The sequence below is a fragment of the Macaca mulatta genome, chromosome 4, assembly GCF_049350105.2.
Source record: "Macaca mulatta isolate MMU2019108-1 chromosome 4, T2T-MMU8v2.0, whole genome shotgun sequence".
NCBI classification, from domain to species: domain Eukaryota; kingdom Metazoa; phylum Chordata; class Mammalia; order Primates; family Cercopithecidae; genus Macaca; species Macaca mulatta.
This window is the reverse complement of record NC_133409.1, coordinates 47,544,303-47,569,932: the sequence shown is the minus strand read 5'-3', so window position 1 is coordinate 47,569,932 and position 25,630 is coordinate 47,544,303. Positions and strand designations below refer to the sequence as shown.

The window sequence follows — 25,630 nt, the reverse complement described above, 5'->3', positions numbered from 1 at the left end:
TGGTGATGAGTTAAAACAAAGGAGTCATCATACAGACAGTGCTCTTTTTCTAACCATCTGGGTCCACTATTCTGTATTCTAGGGTAGTTTGACTGACAAATCAAACTGAGTTACTGACTGACAAATTCAAGCAAGAAAATAATTTAACACTGTCTCAGTCAAGACTTGCATCATATATTCTCTTTGCTCTGAAATGTAAGGCACATGACAGGATTATACTTTTCCACGCTTATTACCATTTGAATAATGGAAACCTGTGACCATCTCCACTCTAGATTTTGCAACAGTTCAAATAATTCTCAGTCAGTAATTGTCAAGCTATTTTTATGCGCAGTATATTTCCTAGCGTACTTAGGCTAGGATGATAACTAAACTGCACACTAGCACTTCCATGTGCTTAACTTTCCAGGCATCTGACAGAAGCCCTTACCTGTAAGATTCAAGAACTCCTATTGGCTCGTTATTACTGCCACGATCCTTCAGCCCATATTATGGTCCTTTACTTGTTGCTTGGGAGGATGAAGGCTGAAGGCTATTCTCACTAACTTAAAATCCCAAAGATAAACAACAGATGTCTAAAAGATCAACACAATCTACTACATTTTGTCTCTCTTGCAAAAGCTATCATTTTTGACATGGTAAGTAATAATGTTTTATGTCCACATGAAAAGGAAATCATTTCCTAGAGAAACTGCCTTGGGATGAGGTGGCTCATTATCTAAGCCAGCAGAACGTCAACTCTGCTTAACCCAGACTTCCTTCACACACTCAAAAACAAGCAAAAAACATGCTAGTTAAAAAATTCTAATTTAGTGGAGAACAGAGAGTCAATTGAGGTCTCAAGCCAGAAATTTACAAAATTTACTTTAATAATTAAAAATAAAAATTACAATGTCTATGCAAAGACACCTAATACATAAATATGCTTAAGTTTCTTTGTGAATTAAATTAGAAGAGGTATCACTAATATGCTAGGACTTTCTACCTACTCATCACTATGTGGTAAGTCAGCCTCTCTGCTGCAAATATTCAGTATCCAAATACTTCACAACAAAGAGAACCTATTATATATTACATATGTATAGTTGTTTTACAGTAATCGACAAGGGGCGGCCACCCATATTGTGATCTTAAATCCCATTCCATCTACTTTAAGAAGAATTGTGAGCCATTCCTACATTTATATATGGTTTCTCTTTTTCTGAAGTATCAATGATATGTATTTTAGATGTAACAGTATATTACACTAAAAACCTAAAGATCTTTAATTGTCCCATTATAAAGCTATTACTACTGCAAAATACCAATATGGTACCAAATTAATAAAAATACAGTTAACTTTTCTGAGATAACATTTATTTGCATCTCAGTAAAAGATGGCCTAATGACTAGATAAAAAAGTTAACATGAAAACATGCCAAATTCCACAAGCTGTGAATGAAAATGATTAGTTAATGAGGGGAGTAAGGGGGTGCTGCTAAGCAGTGACACATATTTTCCTACTTAGTCACAAGTACACTAAAAAAAAAAAAAAAAAAGACCATTTACCAAAAAAAAAGAAGAAGAAAACACAGAAGGCAATAGTTTTCATTAACTATTCTATTCCATTAACCCTGCCAATAGTAATCAATATTTTTGCTTTAAAAAAATGTAACAATCTAGATCTACATTCTGTAAAAACACTGCATTTCAGGACTATTTTCATCAAGGAAAGCAAAATGAGATCAAGTTAACAACATTTCTAAAAAGTTTTCTAAAGCATCTTTTTCAGAGGGTCATGTCATTGCTGGATTCCCACTGCATTTTCGTCATACAGCATGATGATTATACCGACAGACACAGAACAGAAGAATCTCTTTTCATTTCTGACTCTGCAAGATGAGATCACAGAAAGCCTCACACAAAGCCCATAGGCTGCAGGACATGTCTCACTAGGCCTAAAAAGACACAGCTCTTTTTACTGTGGCTTTTCTTTGAACTACACACTTTAAAGGAGCCATAAGATTCAGTGGGGAGGGGCAGTGAAGAAAAAGAGGCAGTATATCTTCTCAGAACTAAAAGCATACAGATGGGAAAGGTTAGATCTTAGTGGGGAAACACTAAAAAGTCCAGGACAACTGAAAAACACTAGTTTGATAGTTGTTTTTTTTTTTTTTTTTAAACTCTTTTCCACTAAATACCCTGCTGTATTCTATAGACTGTCCCTGTCACATACAGCCATGTCTGACCTCAACTCCAAAGGAGTTTTGGCTACCCTGGGCCCCATCGGTGACTTCAGGCAAAGGCAAGTTTTGCTTCTAAGCTCCCACAGAAAAACTGTTCATCAAGTCTAGTTATATAAATGAAGCTTAAAAAGCTTTTTTTTTAAAGAAACAATTCTGAATTTTTTTACATGGGCAAGAATTATATATGCTAAAAATATTGGCTATAGTTCCTCTGATGGATAATAAATTGAAAATTGGTTTTTCAAGGTAGAAAGAGCATGTTTTTATACTCTGCTTTTGAAAATGGAAAGAGTAAGTTGTAAATTCCTCCTCCTCAAAACCCCAAATTAATGACAAGCAGGGGAAAAGGTATATAAAGTATTTGCAACTTTCAGCCCACTAAATGCATTCCATACTACAAGGTTATAGTAAATCAAATCCATCTTCTTCTCAATCATATTTTATTCCTTTTCCTGAAGGGAAAGGCAAAGTATCAAAACTGTAATACATCATCTGTTTCTTGATTCTGAACAGAGAACAGAAATCTCTGAATCTAAAAATGGATTTGGTGACCTAGTATATTACATTGAGGGTTAGGGGAAGCCCTTTCCTTAATATGGTTTTCATGATTAATGAATGTCATTGCCATATTTACTCCCACATCTTTCCGGCTTGCATAATCCTGTTTGGCTGAGAATATCATCAAGAAAAAACTGTTTTCACCACCTAATTTTTTTTCCACATTTTATTATTTTAAGTTCAGGAGTACATGTGCAGGTTTGTTACACAGGTAAATTTGGGTCATGGGGGTTTGTTGTACATATTATTTCATCTCCCAGGTATTAAGCCCATTAGTTATTTTTCCTGATCTGATGCAGCCATTAAAAAGAATGAGATCATGTCCTTTGGAGGGACATGGATGAAACTGGAGGACATTATCCTTAGTAAACTAACACAGGAACAGAAAACCAAATACCACCTAATTCTTAACTTCCCCCTTTACAAAAATTTGCAGTGGCAAATGAAAAATTTCTTCCAGCAGAACATGTTATTTTCCTTGCCGGAGCCTAGTAGAGACTAAAATAAAGAAGTACACAGCTGCAGGCTATGTATGGGCCGCAGTGGAGAGGGAAGTTCATCAGTGCTCACGTATCTCACCTTTACACAGCTGTCTTTTCCCAGGCTCCTCCTTTTCTAATCCCTTCCTATGATAAGTGGCAGATATGTGACTGTTGTCATTGCACTGCAATTAGAAAAACTTAGAGAGGAATAAGATATCTTAAGGAGTAACCAAGAATGAATTAGCTACTGAAGTATTTGTACATCAATGTTTAAATGAAAAAGAAACCCTCAGGGCAGGAACACCTATTCACCACTCTAAGGTCCTTTCATTTATCCTTTGTGTTGATCACAAACATGATTCAATGATGGGAGCTTTTTCTACAATCAATGATTATTCATTAAGGGAAGGAGGAAATGTTAGTTTATATTAAATTCACGTTGTGACAATTTTTGTTTTAGTACAGACTGTGATGATCTTATAAAGTAAAGTAAATGCAAAAGGCTGCAGAAGATGGCTGATGTTTATGCAATTATTTTCTTCCCTTTCAAAAGTGAAAATATTAGAAAAAAATGAAAAAAAAACCTTCAAATATTTTGGCATAAATGTCTTCTTTATAGCTACTTTTAGTTATTAATAAATTATTAAAATGAAATTGCAAACAACACTCAGAAAGGAAAAAATATGGCTAATGAGCCATGAAGATTATATATTACCCTGGAAACTCTTCCAAATTGGTTGTCTCCCCAAAAGTTCATTTTTAAAGTCCTTGGTTGAAACTTAAAATATTATTTTTCAAAACAATAATTCATGATTCACTGTGCAAATAACTGTGCTAAATAATAACAACTACAGCTAACATTTTACTTATTTAATTATCACAAAGACCTTAGGAGGTAGGAAGTGCCATGACTGCATTTCACAAAGAAGTAACTTTTCCAGGGCCCATATGAAGTGTAAGTAATAACACCAGTATTCCAACTTACAGTTCATCTTCAGAGCCCACACACTGAACCATTATACTCTGCTACCATCTCAGGGAGCAAATGTGGGGATGTGGACATAAGTAAGAAAAGTATTATAAAGGCTGGACAGGCTTTTTAGGTAGCTCAGGACAAAAATTAAACTACAATTAACCTCAATGTCAATTTCATCAATTAAGAGTTGAAAACAGTGGTTCTCCAATTTTAGCTAACATCAAAATCACCTGGAGCGCTTGGGCAAACAAAAGTCAAGGAGTGCTACCCCAGACTTTCTGACTCAGTAGGTCTGTAATGATGCCCAAGAATTTGCATTTCTATGGCATTTCCCGGTGATACTCTACTGTTGGTCCCAAGACCAGACTTCACTTGAAAAACCACTGGTATAAAACTCTCTGGCAATACTTATAATTGAAACATAACAGAAGAAATTTTGTTGAGTACAATTACTGAACTGTAATTAGATTTAAAAAGCACAACCTCACTCCTGGCTATCAAGATGAAAAAAATGTAATCAGAAAAGGATAAGCAGGTCAGTCCAGGGGCTCATGCCTGTAATTCCAGCACTTTGGGAGGCCAATGTGGGAGGATCACTTGAGCTCAGGAGATCGAGACCAGCCTGAGCAACATGGTGAAACATCACCTCTACAAAATACACAAAAATTAGCTGGGCACGGAGATGTGTGCCTATAGTCCCAGCTACTCAGGAGGCTGAGGGTGTGAGGAGGGCTTAAGCCCAGTGGGCAGAGGTTGCAGTGAGCTGAAATCATGCCACTGCATTTCAGCCTGGATAACATAGCAAGACCTTGTCTCAAAAAACCAAAACAAAACAAAACAAAAGGATAAGCACGTAAGGAGGTGTAAACCTCCATAGCCTTTGCTTGATATTGGTGGGTCCTTTGGAGGTTTACCTCGAACATAATGGAAAAAACTATGACTAAGGACTAAGAGTCTGAAGAACTGCATTCTGTTTTGTTTTCTTTTCCTTTGGGCTGGCACTTAAGCATTCCTAACTTTTGTCTCCTTATCTGTAACACAGGAAAAATAATTCTTTTGCCTTTTGAGAAATTGTAAGAATCTAATGAAGTAACTGAAAAAAAATTATACACAAAGAAATAATATGCAAAATAAAGTAACATTATTGAGATTTTGATCAAATTTGATTTAATCTCAAAATGTAGGATTGTTTTCTTTCAAGAAAATTAAGCGTTAACACCAGTTTATGATTACTGATCATTACAATGAGTCATGGAGGCATATTTTAACTCAAAAGATTTGAAAAAATGTAGAGGAGTAAATGGAAGGAAATTCAGTGAAAAAAACTGATAAAGAGCTTACCCTTTATAGAAATAACTGAATTCCCAAATAGGATGAATAAAGATTGGTTACATAATACTCCTGCAGAGAAAGGGAAATGGAATGATGATGGGTAAGAAGTCAACAGGTGCAGGCAGAAGAGTTCTGGTGCTACACAATTGTGGAAATGAAAATACACATTTCCTATAAATATCTAGTAGCTTATCCTCCAACTGAATTGAATAACAGCCTCAGAGGTTTACTCTGTGTCTATGTTAATTAAGATCTGTCTCTTGCTACAGCTGATTTTCACACTGTGTTCTGAAACATTTCCTAATATAAACGGTGAACTCCATGTGTTAAATTTGAATGAGAGGATTTTCCATTTTACACAGAAAGTTGCTGCTATGGTACTTCCAGTTCCTCCTAGTCCCCAAAGACTTATTTTTTTTAATGAATTCCTCTTTTTATCTTTTTGCCTATCATTAAGTTAAATCTATGGTTCATTTGCCTCATTCTTTATTTTATGAGGCTTTAAAAATTGAAATATTTTTAGAAAAGTCATATTACCCCATTGACAGCTGCATTACGTTTAAAAACAACTTAATTAATAAAGCATACATACCAAACAAAGTACTGGAGTAAGATGGGATACTAGTCTTCTATAATCAGACCAAGATGATAAATTATCTTGGGTACTTTCACAATACCCATGGTTTGGTACTAAATCATTAAATAATGTACTAAACTTTTTCTGGATGTCATCAGTTTCTGAAAGAATGATCTGCGTCAATTAATCTAAAAAGGATTCTTAAAGAGAAAAGATTTTCAAATAAAAAGCAAATGTATGCAAATATAAATCCCACAAGTCTACACAAAGGGTTCATAGCCAACTAATCACTCATGCCCCTACACACACATATACACACCCTTAACCTTCACTTAACATGACTGCATGACTCTTTCCACAGATGCTTCTGTGATCTCCTCAGCCATGATTTATCTGTCTCCACCTAATAACGGAGTTTTGATAACAGATGATCTCAGTCTCATAGAATGAGTTTGTTCTCACACTTGTAATTTAAAAGAACAGTGAATAGTCAAGGGGTAGATAAGAACAAAACTCTGTTCTGTACAGGGAGTTGGTATTCAGTGTGACACTCATATTGAACTATATTCAAGACCAAAAACAGAAACAAACAAAAAGTCAAGCGGATCTGAAAACTCATGATCACGTTGTATATTGTAAATAATTAGGTCCAACGAGATATGCCAATTATCTTTCTAAAGTTCTAGTTAATTTTTTGTTACCATTTCTTTTTGTATGGGAGTTTTGAAAATTCACAATTTTGCAGAAAGGAAAGGGAAACACAACTGGAAATCACTTATTAAGAAAAATCTCTTTTTTTTTTTTTTTTTTTTTGCTGGGAGGACATGCAGAGAAACAATAAAGTTTTGGATTTGTTTTGATGTATCCCACTTTAAATCTGTGTACATGAATTATTCTAGAAACAACCTGTTTAAAGTCAAGTGGAATTATTTTGAAGACATATTTTGAAAAAAATAAAACTATTATTAACTCTCTTATCCCTATGTTAATATCTGCATACTATCTACTAGTTTTTTATATGCATGCATATTTTGCATAGTATTTAGTATTAATATTTTATTATGCTAAACTTATGTGTATTTCTACATTATAATTATAGTCATTTTGCCATAATTCATAAAATTATTCTGTATTATTGAGATTTTAGGGTTTTTGTTTTTTTCTACCTTAATTTTAAATGAATATCTTCATGTGTCAAGCATTTGCTACTAAATTATATTCTTAGGTAAACTTCTTAGTAATTAATCAAAAGTACATTACCTTCTTGGATGATTACAGCAGGGACTATTTTTAAAAATTAAACACCTACATTTAATTTTAGTATAATAAATCCACTAATTATAAGATAACTCCTTTTTTAAAAAAGTCTACAAATATTCACTTAAATGAGAAGCATATCAGATAAATTAGTAAAAGTCTGAAACTATATCATGTTTCTAAATAATTCATTGAATACAGCTATGGTTACAGGTATTTTGATTTTAAAGAACAGGGCACAGATACAATAAATGTAGAAATATTTGGTCTTCCAAATGTCAAAAATCCAAAACATACAATTCATTATGTTGCAAAAAATAAACTCCAAATTGGTTGTCTGGATTTTAGAGTTCTTTTTCCCATGGAAATAACATTATCAAATTCAGTTAAAATCCCAGGCCAACTTATAACATAGCTAAAACAAAATTAATCCTAAATCCAGTTAATACCGTGGCGCCTCAGCCCAAGATTCTGCTAAGCTACAAGCCTCGTGGGAGATGTAAAGAATAGGAAGGTGGAGCTGGGTGGAAGCTCTAGCACTTCTCTCCTATGGGAACCACGAGGAAGGTGATTACAGTGGAGGGCTATGCGGGAGCACAAATCTACCACAGGGATTATTGGGTCAAGAAAAGACAGGAAGAAGTAAACTTCATGGTCTTTTAGACATATTGTCTGTAAGTCCAAAGTTCTTATGTTACCAACTGCTTGGGAAGGTTTTCTTAATTCCTGTACTTTTTAGGTAAACAGCAAGAGACAAAATGACTGGAATGCAGAATGAGCTACGAGTATTTCTAGCACTATAAATAATCCAAGTAAATATGCTCCCAATGTAACTAAAATGCATGGTTGTGCCTAGTTCTGTTTGTTTACAACAGAGTTTCTCTGCCCTTCACATCAAACTGTAGAGTGGACATACTGCCTTAATTACAAATGTCTTCCTTCAAATAATGGGCTTTACTTCATTCCTATTGCAGTACCTATACTCTCTTAGTTTTGTGCAGAATACAAAAATAAAGAAGAAATACTCCCTACCTGTAGGCAATAATAACGGAAAAATAGAAACATATTAATAATCATAAAATACAATATGGCAACAAGACATAGAATAAGTATGAATGGTTACAGAATTCCAAATGAGAGATGGAGGAAACTTGGAGATTTAGAAAATACTTTGCTGCTCCATTTCCACCATTAAAATGCTATCCAACAGGTGGTCACCTGGGTATACACACACATGATAATGAAGACCACAAAACTACCTATCTTTCCATCCTTATTTTAAATGCTGCCTACATGAAGAGGCATTTGAGACAAGTCATGAGATGGCAAAGCACTTTATTAGGTAGCAATGAAGGAGAATGGAGATTTGTGTTGAATAAATGGTGTGGAGGCAGGGAAGTTTGTGGAATGTCAGAGGAAAAAATGTTTTCAGCTTGTTTATTTCTTAGATTATGTGTAAGGAAGTAGTGGAAATAGTTTAGAAAATACTGGTTGAGGATACATGGTGAAGGAACTTCAATGCCAATCAACAAAGGCAATGCTGACATCAGCAACTGAAAGCTCTCCTAAGTCCCTGTGCAAATTACACTTAAAGAAATGTTTATAGGAAAGTGATTTATTGCTAGATTGCAGAGGAAGACAGAAGGCAACAAAATCAGTTTTTCTGTTTTACAGAAGCTGAGGCAAGAGGCAATAAGGTCTGCATTAGAATAAAGGACATTAAAAAAAATGCAGTTAGACAAGAGATGCTCTCATATTTAGCAATGAATTAGATCTCAAAGAAGTCTGGAGGAAGACAAGTAGTGATATTAACACCCTGAAGACAGGAAAAAGCAGTTAGGTTGAAGAAGATCTCAGATCGCTACATAGAGGTCCATGAGAAGCTCTCATAATCAGCCAACAATAAAAAATATAAAAGATAAAATATGGTACACCTGTATAGGGCTGCTCCATTATACAGCCATGTACCACATAACAACATTTCAGTCAACGACAGACCATATATATGATGGTGGGCCCATAATATTATAATTCTGCATTTTTATTGCACCTTTCCCAGGCACATTCAGATACACAAATACTATTATGTTACAATTCCCTACAGTATTCAGTACCTGTTAAACAGGTTTATAGCCTAGAAGCAACAGGCTATACCATCTGTGTAGGAGGCCATAACATTTAGGTCTGTGTAAGTACACTCTATGATGTTTGCACAGTGATGAAATCACCTAATGATGCTTTCTCAGAACATACCTTTGTCGCTAAGCAATGCATAACTAATCTTATGAGACCACTGTCATATATGAGGACTGTCATCGACCTCAATTGTTTTGTGGCACAGGTCTGTGTAACTGTTAACGCAGGTCCTGCATAGCAAAATATCTGCTAAATCGGCTCTAATTTAAACGTATAAACTAAGGAATGAGAACAGATTTTAAGACATAAAGATTGAGCCTCACCTTTCTGTAATGCGTACTGAAGTTCAAAATTATACCACTTTTCACCCTTTGGATTTACTGAATTATATATCATACTTCTTCAAATTATCCCATCTAATAAGGATATATTCTCACTTTCATGAGATGTGTTTGTATAACCCACAAGTCATCTGGGATCTTAATATTAACAGTTGATGATTATGGGTCCTATTATTTTGCTTCCATCAATAGCCCCATTCTCATTACACTCTTCACAGGGAAAAAAAAATGACATTTATCCAAGGGTACAGATATAGCAGGTGCTTCTTCAGAAATGAGACTGTCTTGACTGATGCTTTCAACTCACTACTCACTCATGTAACCTCTCAAGTCAGTAACCAGGGCAGAACAAATAACCCCCTCAGAGGCCATTCACCAGGTGCTGAGCTACTCTAGGTCAGTATTTTCAAGTGTTTGATTAAAATGTACTTTCTGGTTCATGCTTTATATTTGCTGAGAAATGAAATTTATAAAGATTTGTGGAGTTTTCACCAAGAGCAGGCATTTGTGAAAAGAGGACAAATCACTAAAAGTTGTGTTTTAGAAAGCTGGCACTTAATTCTCGATACAGATAGTAAAATCTTGATAGTTTTGGGGACAGTGGAATTATGTTAATTCTGTCCTAAAACTATTGCCTGTATATTTTAATTGGATGAGACTGTTCTAATAGAGGTATAATTTACGTAGAAAAAAAATGCACAGATTTAACTAAGCTGTTCAATGAGTTTTGATAAACATATACCCCTGTATACGTTTGTATACGTTTGTATATATTGAATTGAAAGCAATTCAATTCATTGCTACACAATTACTACATTTGCTACAACTACTACATTGCTACAATTACTGTGTAATTATATTCAAATCAAAATATGAAACATTTCCATCAACACAGAGAATCTTACCATATCTCCTTCCAGTCTGTTGCTCCCTAGAGGCCACCAGTGTTCTGGTTTTTATCATTATAGCTTAGTTGTGCCTATTCCATAATTCCACATAAACAAAATCATAGAGTACGTACTCTATGTCCCTCTTTGTTCAGCATGTTTTAGAGATCCCTATTAATATTTTTGCATACATCAGTAGTTCATTCTTTTTTTGCTGAGTAATATTCTATATTAAGAATATACCAAAATCTGTTTATGTATTTACATGTTGATAGACATTTGGATTTTTCTTTTCCACTTTATGGCTATTATGAATAATAATGTTATAAAATTCCTGTATAAAATTCCTGTTATAAAATATCCTGTGGATATTTTCATTTCTTTTGGATAAATACCCAATAATACAATTATTAAATCATAGTATATATATGTGTGTGTGTGTGTATATATATATATGCATGCTTATTTTTGGAAACATAAGGATATAATGAAAAAGGAAATATGTGAATCTTAAAAGCATAGAGATTGCTATCTTGCCATTTTTTAAATTTAGTTCAGACTATTGTTTGAAAAACACTACTCAGTTTTATGCCCTGCTTTTCTCAATTACATTTTTATCTTTATCCCATTTCACTAAACATTTCAAAAAATTAAGTTATGGTTATGCAAATCTTTCATAATGTAAATATTCCATAATTATCTAATTCTTTCTTGGTGGATATTTGTCTTTAATATTTAATTATTATAACTATTTTTGTGATGAGAATCTATATGTGTTGTTACACATAGGCACCTACTGGTCAAATGGTTTAAAAACTGTGATAGATACAGAATTTATCAGCCTTTGGAAATGTCTTACTGCTCTAATATATATTTATAGAAAGGGATGACTACAAAATAAGAAATTAATTCACAGGATCGTTTTTCAACTTCACGGTATATTTCAAATAAAGCTGTACCACACAGCTGTGAATACAGTGTACTCACACTGCACTTGCGTTGAATATGCAAGTACTGAAGCTAATTTTTGATCAAGTTATATCTGGGCTATGAAACCAGAAAAATGGAAATCAACCATCCAATTTAATGTCTGTTAACCATCCTCTGCCTGATTTTGCTATTAATAGAAACACAAGCTAAAAGTTCAGGCATGCAGTTTTCACCATGTGTACTAACTGTATCTTCCTACTACAGCTCACAAGGAACAAAGTCTCACTACACATTGAAAGGTATCTCTGACTGTAAAGGAACATTTTTGCAAAATTTCATTTCAGAGTCAGCATTTTAATTCATGTTACTGATTAAGTTACTCAGAGTCAAGTTAGCAGTGCTATTGATAGCAAAAGCAACTATTTTCACTCCCATCATTAGTTGCATCAAAAAGGGCTTTAATGCTTGGTGTGTGCTGTTCAAGTTTAAATCAAATCCAACATAAATTTGTAACGTATTTTCTCAAAGACACATTTTTCTCTCAAATAATACTTTATTTTTAACCTGAAATAACCCACAATATATTTTCTGATTTTATTTCTAAGATTACTAAAAATTAAAATACTTCTAAGGTACCATGTGGAAAGTACTACTGATGCTTCTAAGGCATAGTCTTAAAAAGTAAGACTGTAGTCTTACTTTTAAAATATGAAAAGCTCTCCTTTAAGTATGGGGAAAACAAAATTACATATGTTCATTTTTATTATTAGATTTCAAACCTACTTTTTTTACTTCCACACAAACAAACTCGTTTAGTTTATGTATTCTGCCCTAAAAGGTAAAATATACTTTTAACCTATTTTAACAAAGTCTAACGAACTATATCTTTTTCTGACCAAAAAAAATAAGTTGTTACTTACAGCACTAAATGTTTATATTTTATACAAAATCTCTACTTCCCACAGATGGGAGTTTTAAACTTAAATTAGCCCAAAGTTCCCAATTCAAGATGCTTTCAAACATAATTATGATAAAGATAAAGGCTGTGGTAAAGTAATGTCAGGCACACATAGTGGACAGAGAATAAAGATAAGTCTTTCTCTCTGTTTCACTTGAACCAACCGCTTTAAAGAAATATCCTAATAACTATCTTATGGAAAAATTTAAGTTACGATGGGAAAATTGAAACGTATTCAAAAGGAAGAAATAGGAATGGGAAATGAACTAGGCAGATCAGGTGGAAAATCTGTTTTAAATGACAAAAAGTCATATTAGTTGCTCAGAAGTCAGAGGCACCTAAAGGAACAATTTGAAGAATATGAAAAGCTTCATGTAAAAAAGATGGGCTCTCAAAAGTTGAATGTCATTAGACTAAATTTTAAATCATTAGTCATCTCATTCTGTCATACAATTTCACCCTAAGCCAGACTTACTATGAAAAAGGAGATTTTTGTCCAATTTACTTTGGACCCAGGGAGTTTACTTAGGAGCTCTTACAATATACCCAGTGGAGATGAAAGCCTCAAAGGCAATAGTTATGAAGACAAAGAAGGTATTTCTGATCTAGATTCACCAACCCTCGGTCACAACTAAATATGCATTTGAGCAAGAAGCAGAAGGCATCCAGGGTGCCTGAAGTGCTATTACCATTTCCAGGTTTTCAACATGTGTGTCAGGGCTGTTCACCGATGAGGAAACTAAGGCTGCCATTTCTAAGGCACAACAGTATGACTGAGAAAAATCATAAAACTGTAGATTCAACAAACAAAAAACAATTTTTTCATTGAGTACCCTAACTACCACCCTAAGGAAGCTCTCAACCTCTGTGCCCTTCAGCATTCATCTTCATCTGCAAATGCACAAATTTTACTTACAGAACTGTAGCTAGTGGGGACATGTCTATCTCCCCTGCTGGGCTGGAAGTCCTCATTCAGCTTTGTCAGCATCGGCCCTCACTTGACATCCTCGTCTGGTCTCCCACTTCCCCATCTAGCCTCATTCCCTATCTTCTTCCGCAGAGACCCTTTATTCTAGTAATGAGAAATATGTGTGCTTCTACAAAGTCATTTATAATGCATCTGTGCATTTGTCCTTGTCCCTGTTCCTTTCTCTGCCTAGATCCCCCTTCTCCATTTTCAGACCCATTCTCCATCTTCTCCCTTTCTGTTGTTATCAGAAGATACAGTTTTAACATTATCTATCCATGAGAAATTTTCTGAGACCTCTTCTGTTATCTCTTGATATTATGCCTATAATTCTACTAAATCGCACATCACACTGCATCCTATTTTTTTCTCACGTTAGTCTCCCCAATAACACTAAAACTCTTTAACATTAAAGGCAATGATTTCGCTTTGCATAACTAGGACTTTGAAATGAGCCTGATATACATATGTACATATATGTGTGTATATATATACACACACACCCCCAAATACACACACACTGCTCATATATAGTACTATGACATAGCCTTTAGTGTTTAAATGAGTCTAAGAACAGCAATATTAACTCTATGTTCTCTGTAACTTCTTTAAGTACTATAATGCTCTCACAAATGTTGAACACACTTTAATAACGGTGGAGAAATGAGGGGACTCTGATTAAGAATACCTAACTCTCTGATAAGTTAGACACAACCTGCTAAGGGAAATCCAAGCTCTGGCAAGAGAGCTTGGAAAGCAATTCAATTTATTTGCTACACATTTACTGAATCCATCTTCCATGGTGTCACAATCAGTAGTATCATGTTTGCAAGTAGACACTACCTTAAATATCAGAAATGGCTTAAAATTCGAAGAGAACTTTCTTCCAAAAGGTCAATAAAAGAGGCAGACCTCTCTAACTCATGTGTGTGGGACATGGAAGCCAGTCAGATGATGAGAAGTAATAACAGTCCTAACCAAACACCAACTAAAGCATCAAGGATGCTTACCAAACTGGAAGGAAAACGTCCTGTGTCAACTTAGCAAAGTCTCTGAGAAAAACCACAAACCCTATTGTTGGTGAAACATTAGGTTATCAGCAGTATTGAAACAAAAATGTTTGTGGTCTTGAGCTGCCTACAAGTAATAGATTTTGAGGTTACCATTCTAAAGAGAGATGAGATTAGCAGTCCAAATAAAATACTAATATTGACCTCTGATGAGCCAACCAGGAGACAACTGGTGTACACAATCTGATTAGGAGAATTCTGGAAAAGGTGCAAGGCTACATTTCCACAACCTCAGTGCATACTTGGAGCTCATTTTCTCTAAAATTAAAAACAAAGTGAGGTAAATTATCTCTAAAAGTCTAGCTTTTCCTCCTCATAGCACTGTTACTGCAGCCACTGAAATCACTGTGATCAGAAACTCTGCCTTAAAACTCTATTCAATAAGGCCAGTGATACAGCTAAACTATTCCTTATACTCATAGGGGACAGTATCAATTGTACATAATGTCATATTTCTGGACATGTATTTAAGGCATAAAACAAATAAATGAAGGACAGAAGAAAGGAACTGTGAATGTGTATAAAAGCAATGATTAATATTGCCAGAGTATTCTTTTCTCCAGATCTATATTTTACTTCAATAATACTGTTTAATAAAGTTTTGGCCAGGTAAGGATTCTTCTAAAAAGATCCTTCTCTTTGCAAAATTATAGGCATTTTCTCATTCTTGTAGTTTTGACCAAACCAATAATAGTGACTAGTATAATTCTGCAGTTATTATAAGAAAGATCCTGATTTTTAAATGGGTTGACACAATCCATCTTCTGAGCTCTAGTACAAAAACGTTTTCTCTTTTATCTAAACTAGCAGCACCAAACTTGGAGGAGAATGTAGTAGAGGAAGGCATCTTTTTTGACTCATAATAATTTATTGCAGAAAATTATGTAATTTTTTTACAAAAGCATATCATTTCTAAACCACAAGTTTAAGATGAAACTAGTTTAGGAATGACTAAAAACCAAGATACGCTGACACGAAATACCTAATAATTCAAACCCTTTTCCGGAGAAAAATCTCATTCAAAAGATTACTAATATATTTAATGATTTTAAGAAATCAAGATAATAGTCTTAACTGTAGAAATATGATGGCCACATATTCCCCACTGGGATACTCTATTCCTCTCTGAGAGTTTTTTCTGTAGGAGATGGTTAAGAAGGTTAACCTGAACTGGTGATAGCCACTATCCATGTGCTGCCCAAGAACCTTGCTTGCTTTATTTATTTATTTATTTATTTATTTATTTATTTATTTATTGACGTAGTTGCCCAGGGCATGATCTCGGCTCACTGCAACCTCCGCCTCCCAGGTTCAAGTGATTCTCCTGCTTCAGCATCCCGAGTAGCTGGGATTACAGGCGCACACCACCACACCAGGCTAATTTTCATGTTTTTAGTAGAGTCGAGGTTTCACTATGTTGGCCAGGCTGGTTTTGAACTTCTGACCTCGTGATCCGCCGACTGCCTCAGCCTCCCAAAGGAACCCTGCTTTCTTTTCAGGTGTTTAATTATCTTAGTTCAATGGAGGGGAAAGGATGTTTATGTGACTTGATCCTCATTGTGGGATTAATACATTTTTCTCATCTAACCTCAAAACCTTCTTCCCCATGCTGCCCCACCCTATAAAGTATTTTTGCTCATTATATTTGGAATATATTGGGGTTTGTCTGTGGTTCTCCTCCATTCTGGTTTTTTTTTTCCATCTTCTTTACTTACTGAATACTATGATATTGCAAGTACGAACAATGCCAAAGAAGAAAGAATAGTCAGAACAGTGCCAAAAAGCACATATTCTACTCGCTGAAAATAAAAAGAAAACTCCTTAGAGAATTAAAAAGAATTTAAAAGTGGTAGATAATTTTGTGCCTGCCAAAGTCTCAGAGTTTGTATGTCCCTATTAAAGTCTAGAGCTCCCCAGGTTTATCTTGTCCAAGAAAGTTACCCGCCCAAACTCTAGGTCTAGTTCATTATTAAAAGTACCTGCTAAAATTGGAAGCACACAGAAGAAACTTTACAGGTAAAACAATTACAACTATGTGCACAGAACAAAACAGACTGTATAACACACACCACACACACACACACACACACACACACACACACTCCATGACTGGACTATAGGCTAATGAGGTCTTCAAGGTTTCTGGTACAAATTCCTCAATCCTGAGATTCCTTCATGTCCTGATTACTAGTGATAGGGGAATCTGAAGGACAGCTAGGTTTATCTTTGGACAATTAATTACTAAGAGAGTCATTTGGTTCTTACAGCATTAACACACTGGTCCTAGTTCCTTTTTGAGATACGTAGAAGTCTGTTATAGCTTCCAGATGACCAGTCTCCAGATATCTAAAGGCTGGTATCTTATTCCTACTGACTTTATTAAAGTAAATGTGCCATTTCTCTACATCCATTTTTAATGCAATAATGCAACAAAATTTGTACTTAAAAACAAACAAATTGATACATGAAAGCAAGAATATTGTTGCTGACACAAAGGGAGTCCACAGTCCCAGCCCACCTCTAAAGAGGTTTCACTCACTCAGTATTGACAGGGACTGCTCCAAAAATTCCTCAGATAGCTTGAGACTCATCAGTACGCTGGTATGCCTGGTCTAAATATTCTCTGTTCACCAACCCTCTCTACATTATGACAACCATGCCTGGAAATAAGCATGATCTGACCAATAAAAAGTAGGACTCTTGACATTCCCTCTTCCTAATATCATTTAAGTGGCATCAGTTTCATTAGTGGTCCCATCACACTGCAGGGTCACTTGAAATTGTCACTGTGGTGACAAGGCAGGTCATTCCCATTCTATGTTTATGTAATTGGCTTTATGACCCCTCAATGTATGATTTCCTATCTAACAACATCGAATTCAGGCCATCCAAAGGTGTATGAAGAAAATTATCTAGAAAGTTGCCTTAAGGAAATATCTGTATAAAACTTTTTAGACTTTATTTATTCACTCACATTGACTCTAATCTGAGGTCTGAAATGGAAAAACAATCTTTTAGCTGAAAGCTTCAGACAGTAATTTGGAGCATTTTTGATTCTGAGTGAAACACACATACACACATTTATCATTATATGCAAAATGGTCTGTACAATTAGAGCCTTATTTTTGACCTTTAAGATACACTTAGTAATTACTTAGTAATTTTCAACAGACAATACTAAATTTTTTTTAAAAAACATGCACATTCATAAAAGGATTATTTTTCTAGACATTTGAAAGTCCTTTGACCAAACTTTGGTTTAACTCTTAAATACAGACTGCAATATAATTGATACTAAATAATAATTGTTCATTTATGATCATAAGAAAAATTAACACATAAACAAACAAAAAAGCACAAGATTCTTTTTACACAATCACCTGCCTTCCAGAACTATGTTGTGCCCTGGGCTAGAACATACACAATTCAGGCCAGATTTTACTTTCAGAAACATTTCCCCTTGCAGCTGTTGATGTCTCATAGATATCAGAATAACACTGTGCTCTGAAATAATCTGCTGATATCATTGATTTTCAGGAGAGAAGGGAGGCTCCTCCCACACTGCTCATGACTAAGACGATCTGTGTGGAAACAGGTTCCTGGTTGCTTCGAAATGTATTGGCTCTTGGCTGTTTCCCACTCTACTTGAATCCATAACCCTCTGTCTGCTTGAAATATCATCATTTATCTTCAGAGTCATGGAGTGTTAGGTCACAAAAAACAAGTTATTATCTGAAACTCCTTTTAGAGATTCCTATTACGTGAAGAAAGAGCCAGAGAAACAGTTAAGTAACTAACAAAATTTAAATATTCATACACTTCTACGCCTCTCTGATCATTTTTATGTGGCTTTAAAAAAAAAAAAAGAAATTCATCATTTTTTTTCAGATTACTAAATACCTGATCATTGTAAGAATGCAAAAAAATTCAGAGGTGTATGAAGTTCCATCGTCATCTCTCCTGTTTCTCCAAACTGTGCCTCTGAGATAACCCATTTTTGAAGCTTGATGAGTATCATTCCATGTTTTGTTAACATGTTTACAAAGTCTTACATAAACATAGATACATAATACATCCAGGTTTGTAATGCAAGCTATTACAAATCTAAAATAATTTTATATTGTTCTATAACATAAACTTCTGGGCTCAAGCCATCTTCCCACTTCTGCCTCCTTAAGTACTAGGATTACAGGTGTGAGCCACAGTGCCTGATTATAATCTGCTTTTAAACTTAACATTATTATCATGAATAGCCTTCCAAGCCAATAGGCAGTTTGACCACATTGTTTTGAGGCACTGCACAGTATTTGATGGAACAAATGTAAAATAATGCACATAAACATCCCCCTTTCGGTGAACAATGTCTTTTCCGGTTTGCTATTACAATGCTAGTTAACACAGTGATACAGATTTCTCTATCTATTTATGTTTTTTATTTTATAGGGTATATGCCTACATGTGAGAGTGATATACCAATGTACACATTCTTAATTTTTTTATGTGTTACCTAATTACTCTCCCAAAAGAGTCAACAGTGTCAGTGTACACTCTTTTCCCAACAATTTTGATTATATGGGATGTTGTCAGCTTTTCTAAATGGTGTCAAGATAGTGGGTAAAAATAAATCGTATTTTATTGTTTTAAGGCATACTTCTATGGCACGAGTGTAAATATTCTAAATTGTTATTTTATTGTAGTTCTTATTAAAGGTTATAATCATCACTTGTCAAGACACAGTGAGCTATTTTTCCACACTACTTTTGAAAATCCAGAAGTGCACAAAATTCACATATTTCTTTTTTAAGTGTCCCATGAAATACAAATGTTAACTTACCTACTAGCAAACTTAATACTGCAATTCTATTATAAGAATTAAACTATGGCAGTTATTGGAATCAAACCATAAGATTCTAATTTTAATCATCTGATCTAAGTGTCAATCAACAACCAAAAGAGATCTGCCAATCTCCTAACCTAGCTATCACAGTCAAATTAACAAAAAATTAACAAACAAGACAACAACCAAAATCTATGCAGATTATCACTAAGAATAATATATGATCCAGTGGAGCTCCTTTGAATTGAGGGATAGGGAAGGATTATGTGAGGTGGTAATAATTAAACTGAGATTTGAGTGTCAAAAAGAACAAGGTGAGGGAGAAGAGGAGACTAGGAAGGCATAGACAAGGAATAGAAAGGCCAGTGTGTCTACAAAATAGAGTGGTAGAGAATAGGAGGATAGAAGGAGGAATTTTAAAGATTAAAAGAGAAGTAGATTTGAGGATAGGAGATAGGAACTAGGGGTCCTGTTTGCACATTTGAAGTTTAAGGCCTATTATAAATCCAAGGGTAGATGAGGATCAGCACCTCAAGAGATGGCTCTAGGGGCCAGGAAGGGGCCAGGATGGACAATACAGATTTACGGACGCTGGCATCAAGATGCCACTTAAAGCCACTTGAGATCATCTAGGGGTTATCCAAAGAAGCAAAAATTAGTCAACGAAGGTGTAAACAAGGATATAACATCAGTTGAGCACTAGTCTTCAAAAACATAGCAGTATTACACTTTGATTTATGCAAAAAAAGATTTTAAATATCAGATATATCCAAAGTTGTAATATGCATTATTTTAAATGGCTTGAGAATTCATTATAAGGCACCATGCTCAGTCATCTTATGATGCAAAAATTTTCTATTAAAATGCCAATAATAACCTCCAAAGAGTGTTTGTGAATTCAGACACTTACGAGGTGGCAGCATTTTAAGTGAGTCATTATTAGAGGATACAGGTATTAACACAAAATGTTCTGGCCTCAAAAGTGAACACAGAAAACTATCTGTCACAAAACCTTATCTGATACACAAAAAAAGTTTAATAATGCAGGAAATAACAAATAAATAAGAAAAGCTTGTGTGAGAGAGTAACTTAACAAGTGTAAGTACTTTGATTCTGGTGAGCTTGGGAATGAGTGTCTCCTTAAATTTTGTACCCAGGTGATTCTCCTCCCTCAGCCTGGTCCCAGACAAGTTGATTCCCTTTCTTTACCCTAAAGAGACATGCTTCATTTATTCAAATGATTAAAATTCAAGAATGTGTATATATTAATTAAAATGTTGACATCTAAAAGTACAAATTGGAGGTGCTATGGTCTCAAGAAGCCTTAAAATTATACAAATACATGACCTAACAAAAATGAAAGTAAACAGACTTCAACTAATCATGTTAATCTCATAATTTATCTCATATCATGTAATTTATTCTTAATCACTTTTGAAAGTAGTTCAACACTGTACATCATAACATCTAATATATCTTTAATTTTTCAATCTGTTTACAAGTGTGTTTCCTCTAATAATGACGGTAATAAGGAAAAGGATGGCTTTACAATAAAATTCTAATCAATACACACAAAATTCACTGAAAGATCTGTTCTGTTTTGAAGCCATTAAGTAAGTGCCAGGAATTTTCCAAGTAAGTAACTGAAACTCTTAAAACACTTGGAGGCTTGGAAAAAAAAGTTTTCACATCTCAATACAAGTTTAATTTGTTGATCCATGAATAAGCAATTTTAGCAGATAATCTATTTCCATAATGTTTAAAATGTATTATTTATGATAATATAGATACATTATAAATATGAAATTAATAAATCTTGATTAAATTCCAAGTAAATACATAAGACTTCAACAATTATGATTTTCTTAATTGACATTTTAGCTTTATTCTAAAGGAAAACATAATAAGCCTAATACATACACCAGGAGAATACAAAGAGTAAAATAGAATGGACTTAAATAAATTTGCTCAGTTCAGTGACAAAACCAGAAAATGAAGAAACAGTTTACTTTTAAACATCATTCACATTCCTCAGCTTCTAATTGGCTTATTCATAAAATGTGCTGTTTACAGAAAATTTAGTTTTTTCAGCAGTCAACAAGATCTTATTTCAAAGTTCAAAAAAACGTAATTAGAAAAAAAGACACTTTAATTCCAAAAATGCTGTAATTAAAATTAACTTTTTCATATCAAGTAAATTAAACTGCATAGTCTAAAAACTTAAGTTCCAATTCCTAATTCATATTGCAACATGCTAATAAAATGAGGATGAATGAAACTAGCAAAGTCTGTACTTTCCATAAATAACTATATGAAAACTTGAAAAGAGAAGTACAGTATATTTACTCAACAGTAGAAGAAACAGCTAGCACTTTTTAAATGCCATTTATGTAGTTATCTCATCACTCAATATGGGCTAAGTAAATAAATAAAAGACAGCAAAGATTAAAGAAATAAACTCATTAGAAAATAAAACAATGATCAAAGAAATAGTATTCACACAAATTTCAAAGAGGATAGACAAATCATAAACAGAAAAAAAAACTGCCCTATAAGGATAGAAACAGGAAAAAAAAAAAAAAAAGAAAGGCAGTAAGTAAAGGTAAGGCAATGTAAATAAGTAGCATGCTTATGCTGCAGACAATGTCATCATGATTAAACTCGAGGTGTGAAAGAGAAAGAGTCTTACCTGAGTGAGGAACACACATGATATATAAAGCAAATAAGAACAGGAGAGGACTGGGCTTCCATTTCCAATGGCAGCTCCACATTCGATCTGAGCGAAACATCCTGCAAAGAAAGAAAATGGCAATTAGGACATTCAACATTCAGTAAAGCATTATGACAAATAAAGTAAAAGTATAGGTTTCCAGTAGGGACTGGAAAATAAACTTTTTTCAGCCTTGCTTCCAAATAGTGGAGCAACTTAAAAGATGACGACGACCTAATGATTTCCTTCAAGCTAATTAGCAAAAGAAAATAAATCCATGCATTTTATTTGCCACATGGCAGCACTTTCCTTATCAAAATATACATAATAGGTGATTTCTGCATAAGGATGGGTAGTCAGACAATTCAAAAAAATTACTTATTAAAAAATAAAGCAATTTTAGTTTCAGCCTCAGCAGACTCATGTTCATCTGGGTAGAAGAAGGATGTTTCTATCAACCTTCCTTATAATCTCCCAGAAATTTAGACTGTAAGGATGTGTATTCCTTAATGTCTGCTGCTTTATAAATGGAAATATTTAACATAAAATCAAATTGCCCAAGCTCTGTTCTATCCCCTAAAGTGATACATTGAAGCATTAATATTCCAAAAAAGGTAAAGTCTTTATATATAAAATAGCTATCAATGTTTTTAAATGGCTATTAAACACCAGGTATTATAGAAAGTAGTAAATGACATTAGATGGAGAGGTGATGCTTTGAAAACTCAACAATCCTTCTGCACGACAGACTCATTTAATTCCGAAAATTATATTTAATAATGATTTAGAAAGGAACATTCACATTATATTGTCTCAAAAAAATGTTACAATACAGTTCATTGAATCAGCACCATCAAAAAAAAGGCAAACCAGCAAAGAAGGAAGAAATTAAAAATGTTAGTCATCAAAAGGGACCATAAGCGGACTGGCGAGCAGAAGAGTTGGGAGGCAGAAAGGTAAGCAAGCAGTAGTTAGAAATCTCCAGGAGACCTGAAAATCCCCAGGGAGAGTTACTTTGCCTATAAGTAATAACTGAGACTCATTTTATCGAGGAGCAACTAATAAGATACTTTAGGGTTACAGTAATATCTACCCTAAAGCCTAAAGTTTGCTTACCTGGGTGAAATGTGTAATACTAAACAGAAGAGCAGAAAGAGAAATACTCAAATGAGCAAAATTAGACATGGAAGGACTCCTGCACTTGCCTCAAGCCTGCATTTTTAATCTTTAAGAGGCCATCTCCATCTCATAGCCAAGAGAACAAGCTTAGAGTGAGACAGATCTGGTTTGCTACTTATGAACTATGCTGTAACCCTTGGGAAATTGCTTGATGCCTTGTGCCTCCTATTTCTCACCTGTAAAATAAGGAACAGCAATAAACCTAGTCCACAGTGTTGCTGAGATGATTACATAAGACGACGCCTTGCAAGCACAGTTCATGACACTCAGCAAGTACTCAATAAATATTAGCTATTATTATTATTACTATCATTCCAGACATTCTCATTCAAGTGGTGTTATTCTGTCCATAGTGAAATCAAAGGAAAAGACTAAATCAAGAGTAAACAAGATTAATCTCATATGCCAACACCAATCAATTGACTTTATGGTCACTTCTGAGATCACCTGGGGACCGAAATGAAATTGGTTATTCATGTCTGCTAATGAATACAGAAATGTTAAGTAGTGTCTGAAACTCATGCCACGTTTTATTATTCACCAAACTAGAAGTTCTAGAACCATGCAGCTCTCCTGATGGAAATTCTAAACTAGGAAAATTTGAAACTAGGAAAAGATTAAGATTTGAAGAGTATCTGTTGTTTGCAAGTATGTTTTCAAATCCATCCATCCAAAATATCTGAGATTAAAAGAAGTACTGCTAATAAGACGTATATTTTAGTAAGTAAGAAATTAGTAATTATAATAATGGATGTGGACTCTCGAACAGCACCAGCTTACCTCCTGGTGCCTCTATAAATTGTGTGGTTTGTAGAGCAAGTACTTAAACCCTTAGTCTTTTCTTCTGTAAATAGGATATTACCCACCAAAAAGAACTTGAAATAACAGTACAGGGTAATCTGTAAGGGCTTTTAAAACAGTAGGTGACAAACTTCCGTCCCATAGAAAGTTCACTTATTTGGAAGAATAGGCCTGTTTCCTACTGATGCTGGATGAATGAGTATGCTTTTAAAACAAAAGCACAATTACATATTCAAAGAAATTTAGAGCTAGAAGGACCAATGCTGAAGTCTAATTGAATCTTCTCATTTCACAAAAAAAAGGAAACTTGGGTCCAGAAAAATAAAGAGACAGACCAGTCAAACCTGGCTGTCACCCTTACCGATATTAACAGAAGGATGTATCAGCTCAAAAGAATTCCCAGCTTCTTACACTTTTTGATATATGACAATTATCTTTTATCAACATGTGAATAATGGCTCTTAGATTCATATAATCTCTAAATAATACTCATAGACTCCTGCTCATTAGTTTCGCCATAAAACACTATTTATGCACTCAGGCAACTTCTTCGCTATAAACGGTTTCAGCATTTAGGGATTCCATATTCAATTCTGAGGCTGTCTTATCAAAGCTGCCTGCAATCCCATCAGTTGCAAATGATGACCACGGCTTAAGGCATTCCATGTGTCCAGATCCTATCACTTCGACAGAAAAGAAACCCAACAAGGCAAGCACTTGTAACTAAACAAACCATAGGACAGGCCAACTTTCAACCACTTTACAGTTTACTGAAGAAGATAAACAAATAAATTAAGAATAGAACACAGGAAGGAAAGTACTATGTGTTTTCTCAGGGGATCACTTAGCAAAGATACACCCCTGAGATTTAAATAACTATCTCCCAAGAATGGAAAATCCTGAACAGGGTTACTAAGGTTCTAAATAGGAACTACGAGGAAAAAAAAAAAAAAAAAACACACACACACACACACAAGTACACTCTTATATCATTTTGATTGTGGTCTTAAAGTTCTATTGAAGACAGCAGGAACATTTTTTAAGTAAAAGACAGTCATAGACTCCTATATCTGGAAGGAATCTAAAGATTATGCAAAAAAATCTATCATCTTACAGGTGAAAAACTAAGATACTAAACTACTTGCCCAAGATCATATGATCAGTGGTGTCAGAGCCAAAACATCATTTTTGTCACTTGGCTTCCAACCTAGGGTCCTTTTTGAGAACCACGCTACCTCTGTTGCAAACTTGTTCCCCTTTTCAATCTACGTAAGCTACAAAATACAATTTGCTTGAGTCCTGTTTCAGGAAGCTTTAGAATGTAACCCTTCTACAGAATTGCTTTAAATGTGGATATGATTCCTTGTACGCATTATTTTATCCAAATGGATCACCGAAATAATCTTA

At 34.4% G+C, this 25,630-nt stretch overlaps 1 protein-coding gene across 19 annotated transcripts in view; it reads right to left on the bottom strand.

The window, feature by feature from the left end:
* The window catches only part of ADGRG6 (adhesion G protein-coupled receptor G6), a 135,662-nt gene that overhangs the window by 104,923 nt on the left and 5,109 nt on the right, over positions 1-25,630 (bottom strand). For all 19 annotated transcript variants that reach the window (XM_015137235.3, XM_015137228.3, XM_015137236.3 and 16 more), the window contains exon 2: positions 22,223-22,323. In XM_015137235.3, coding sequence (XP_014992721.3) covers positions 22,223-22,323 — 101 coding nt within the window. The remainder of the gene's footprint in view (positions 1-22,222; positions 22,324-25,630) is intronic.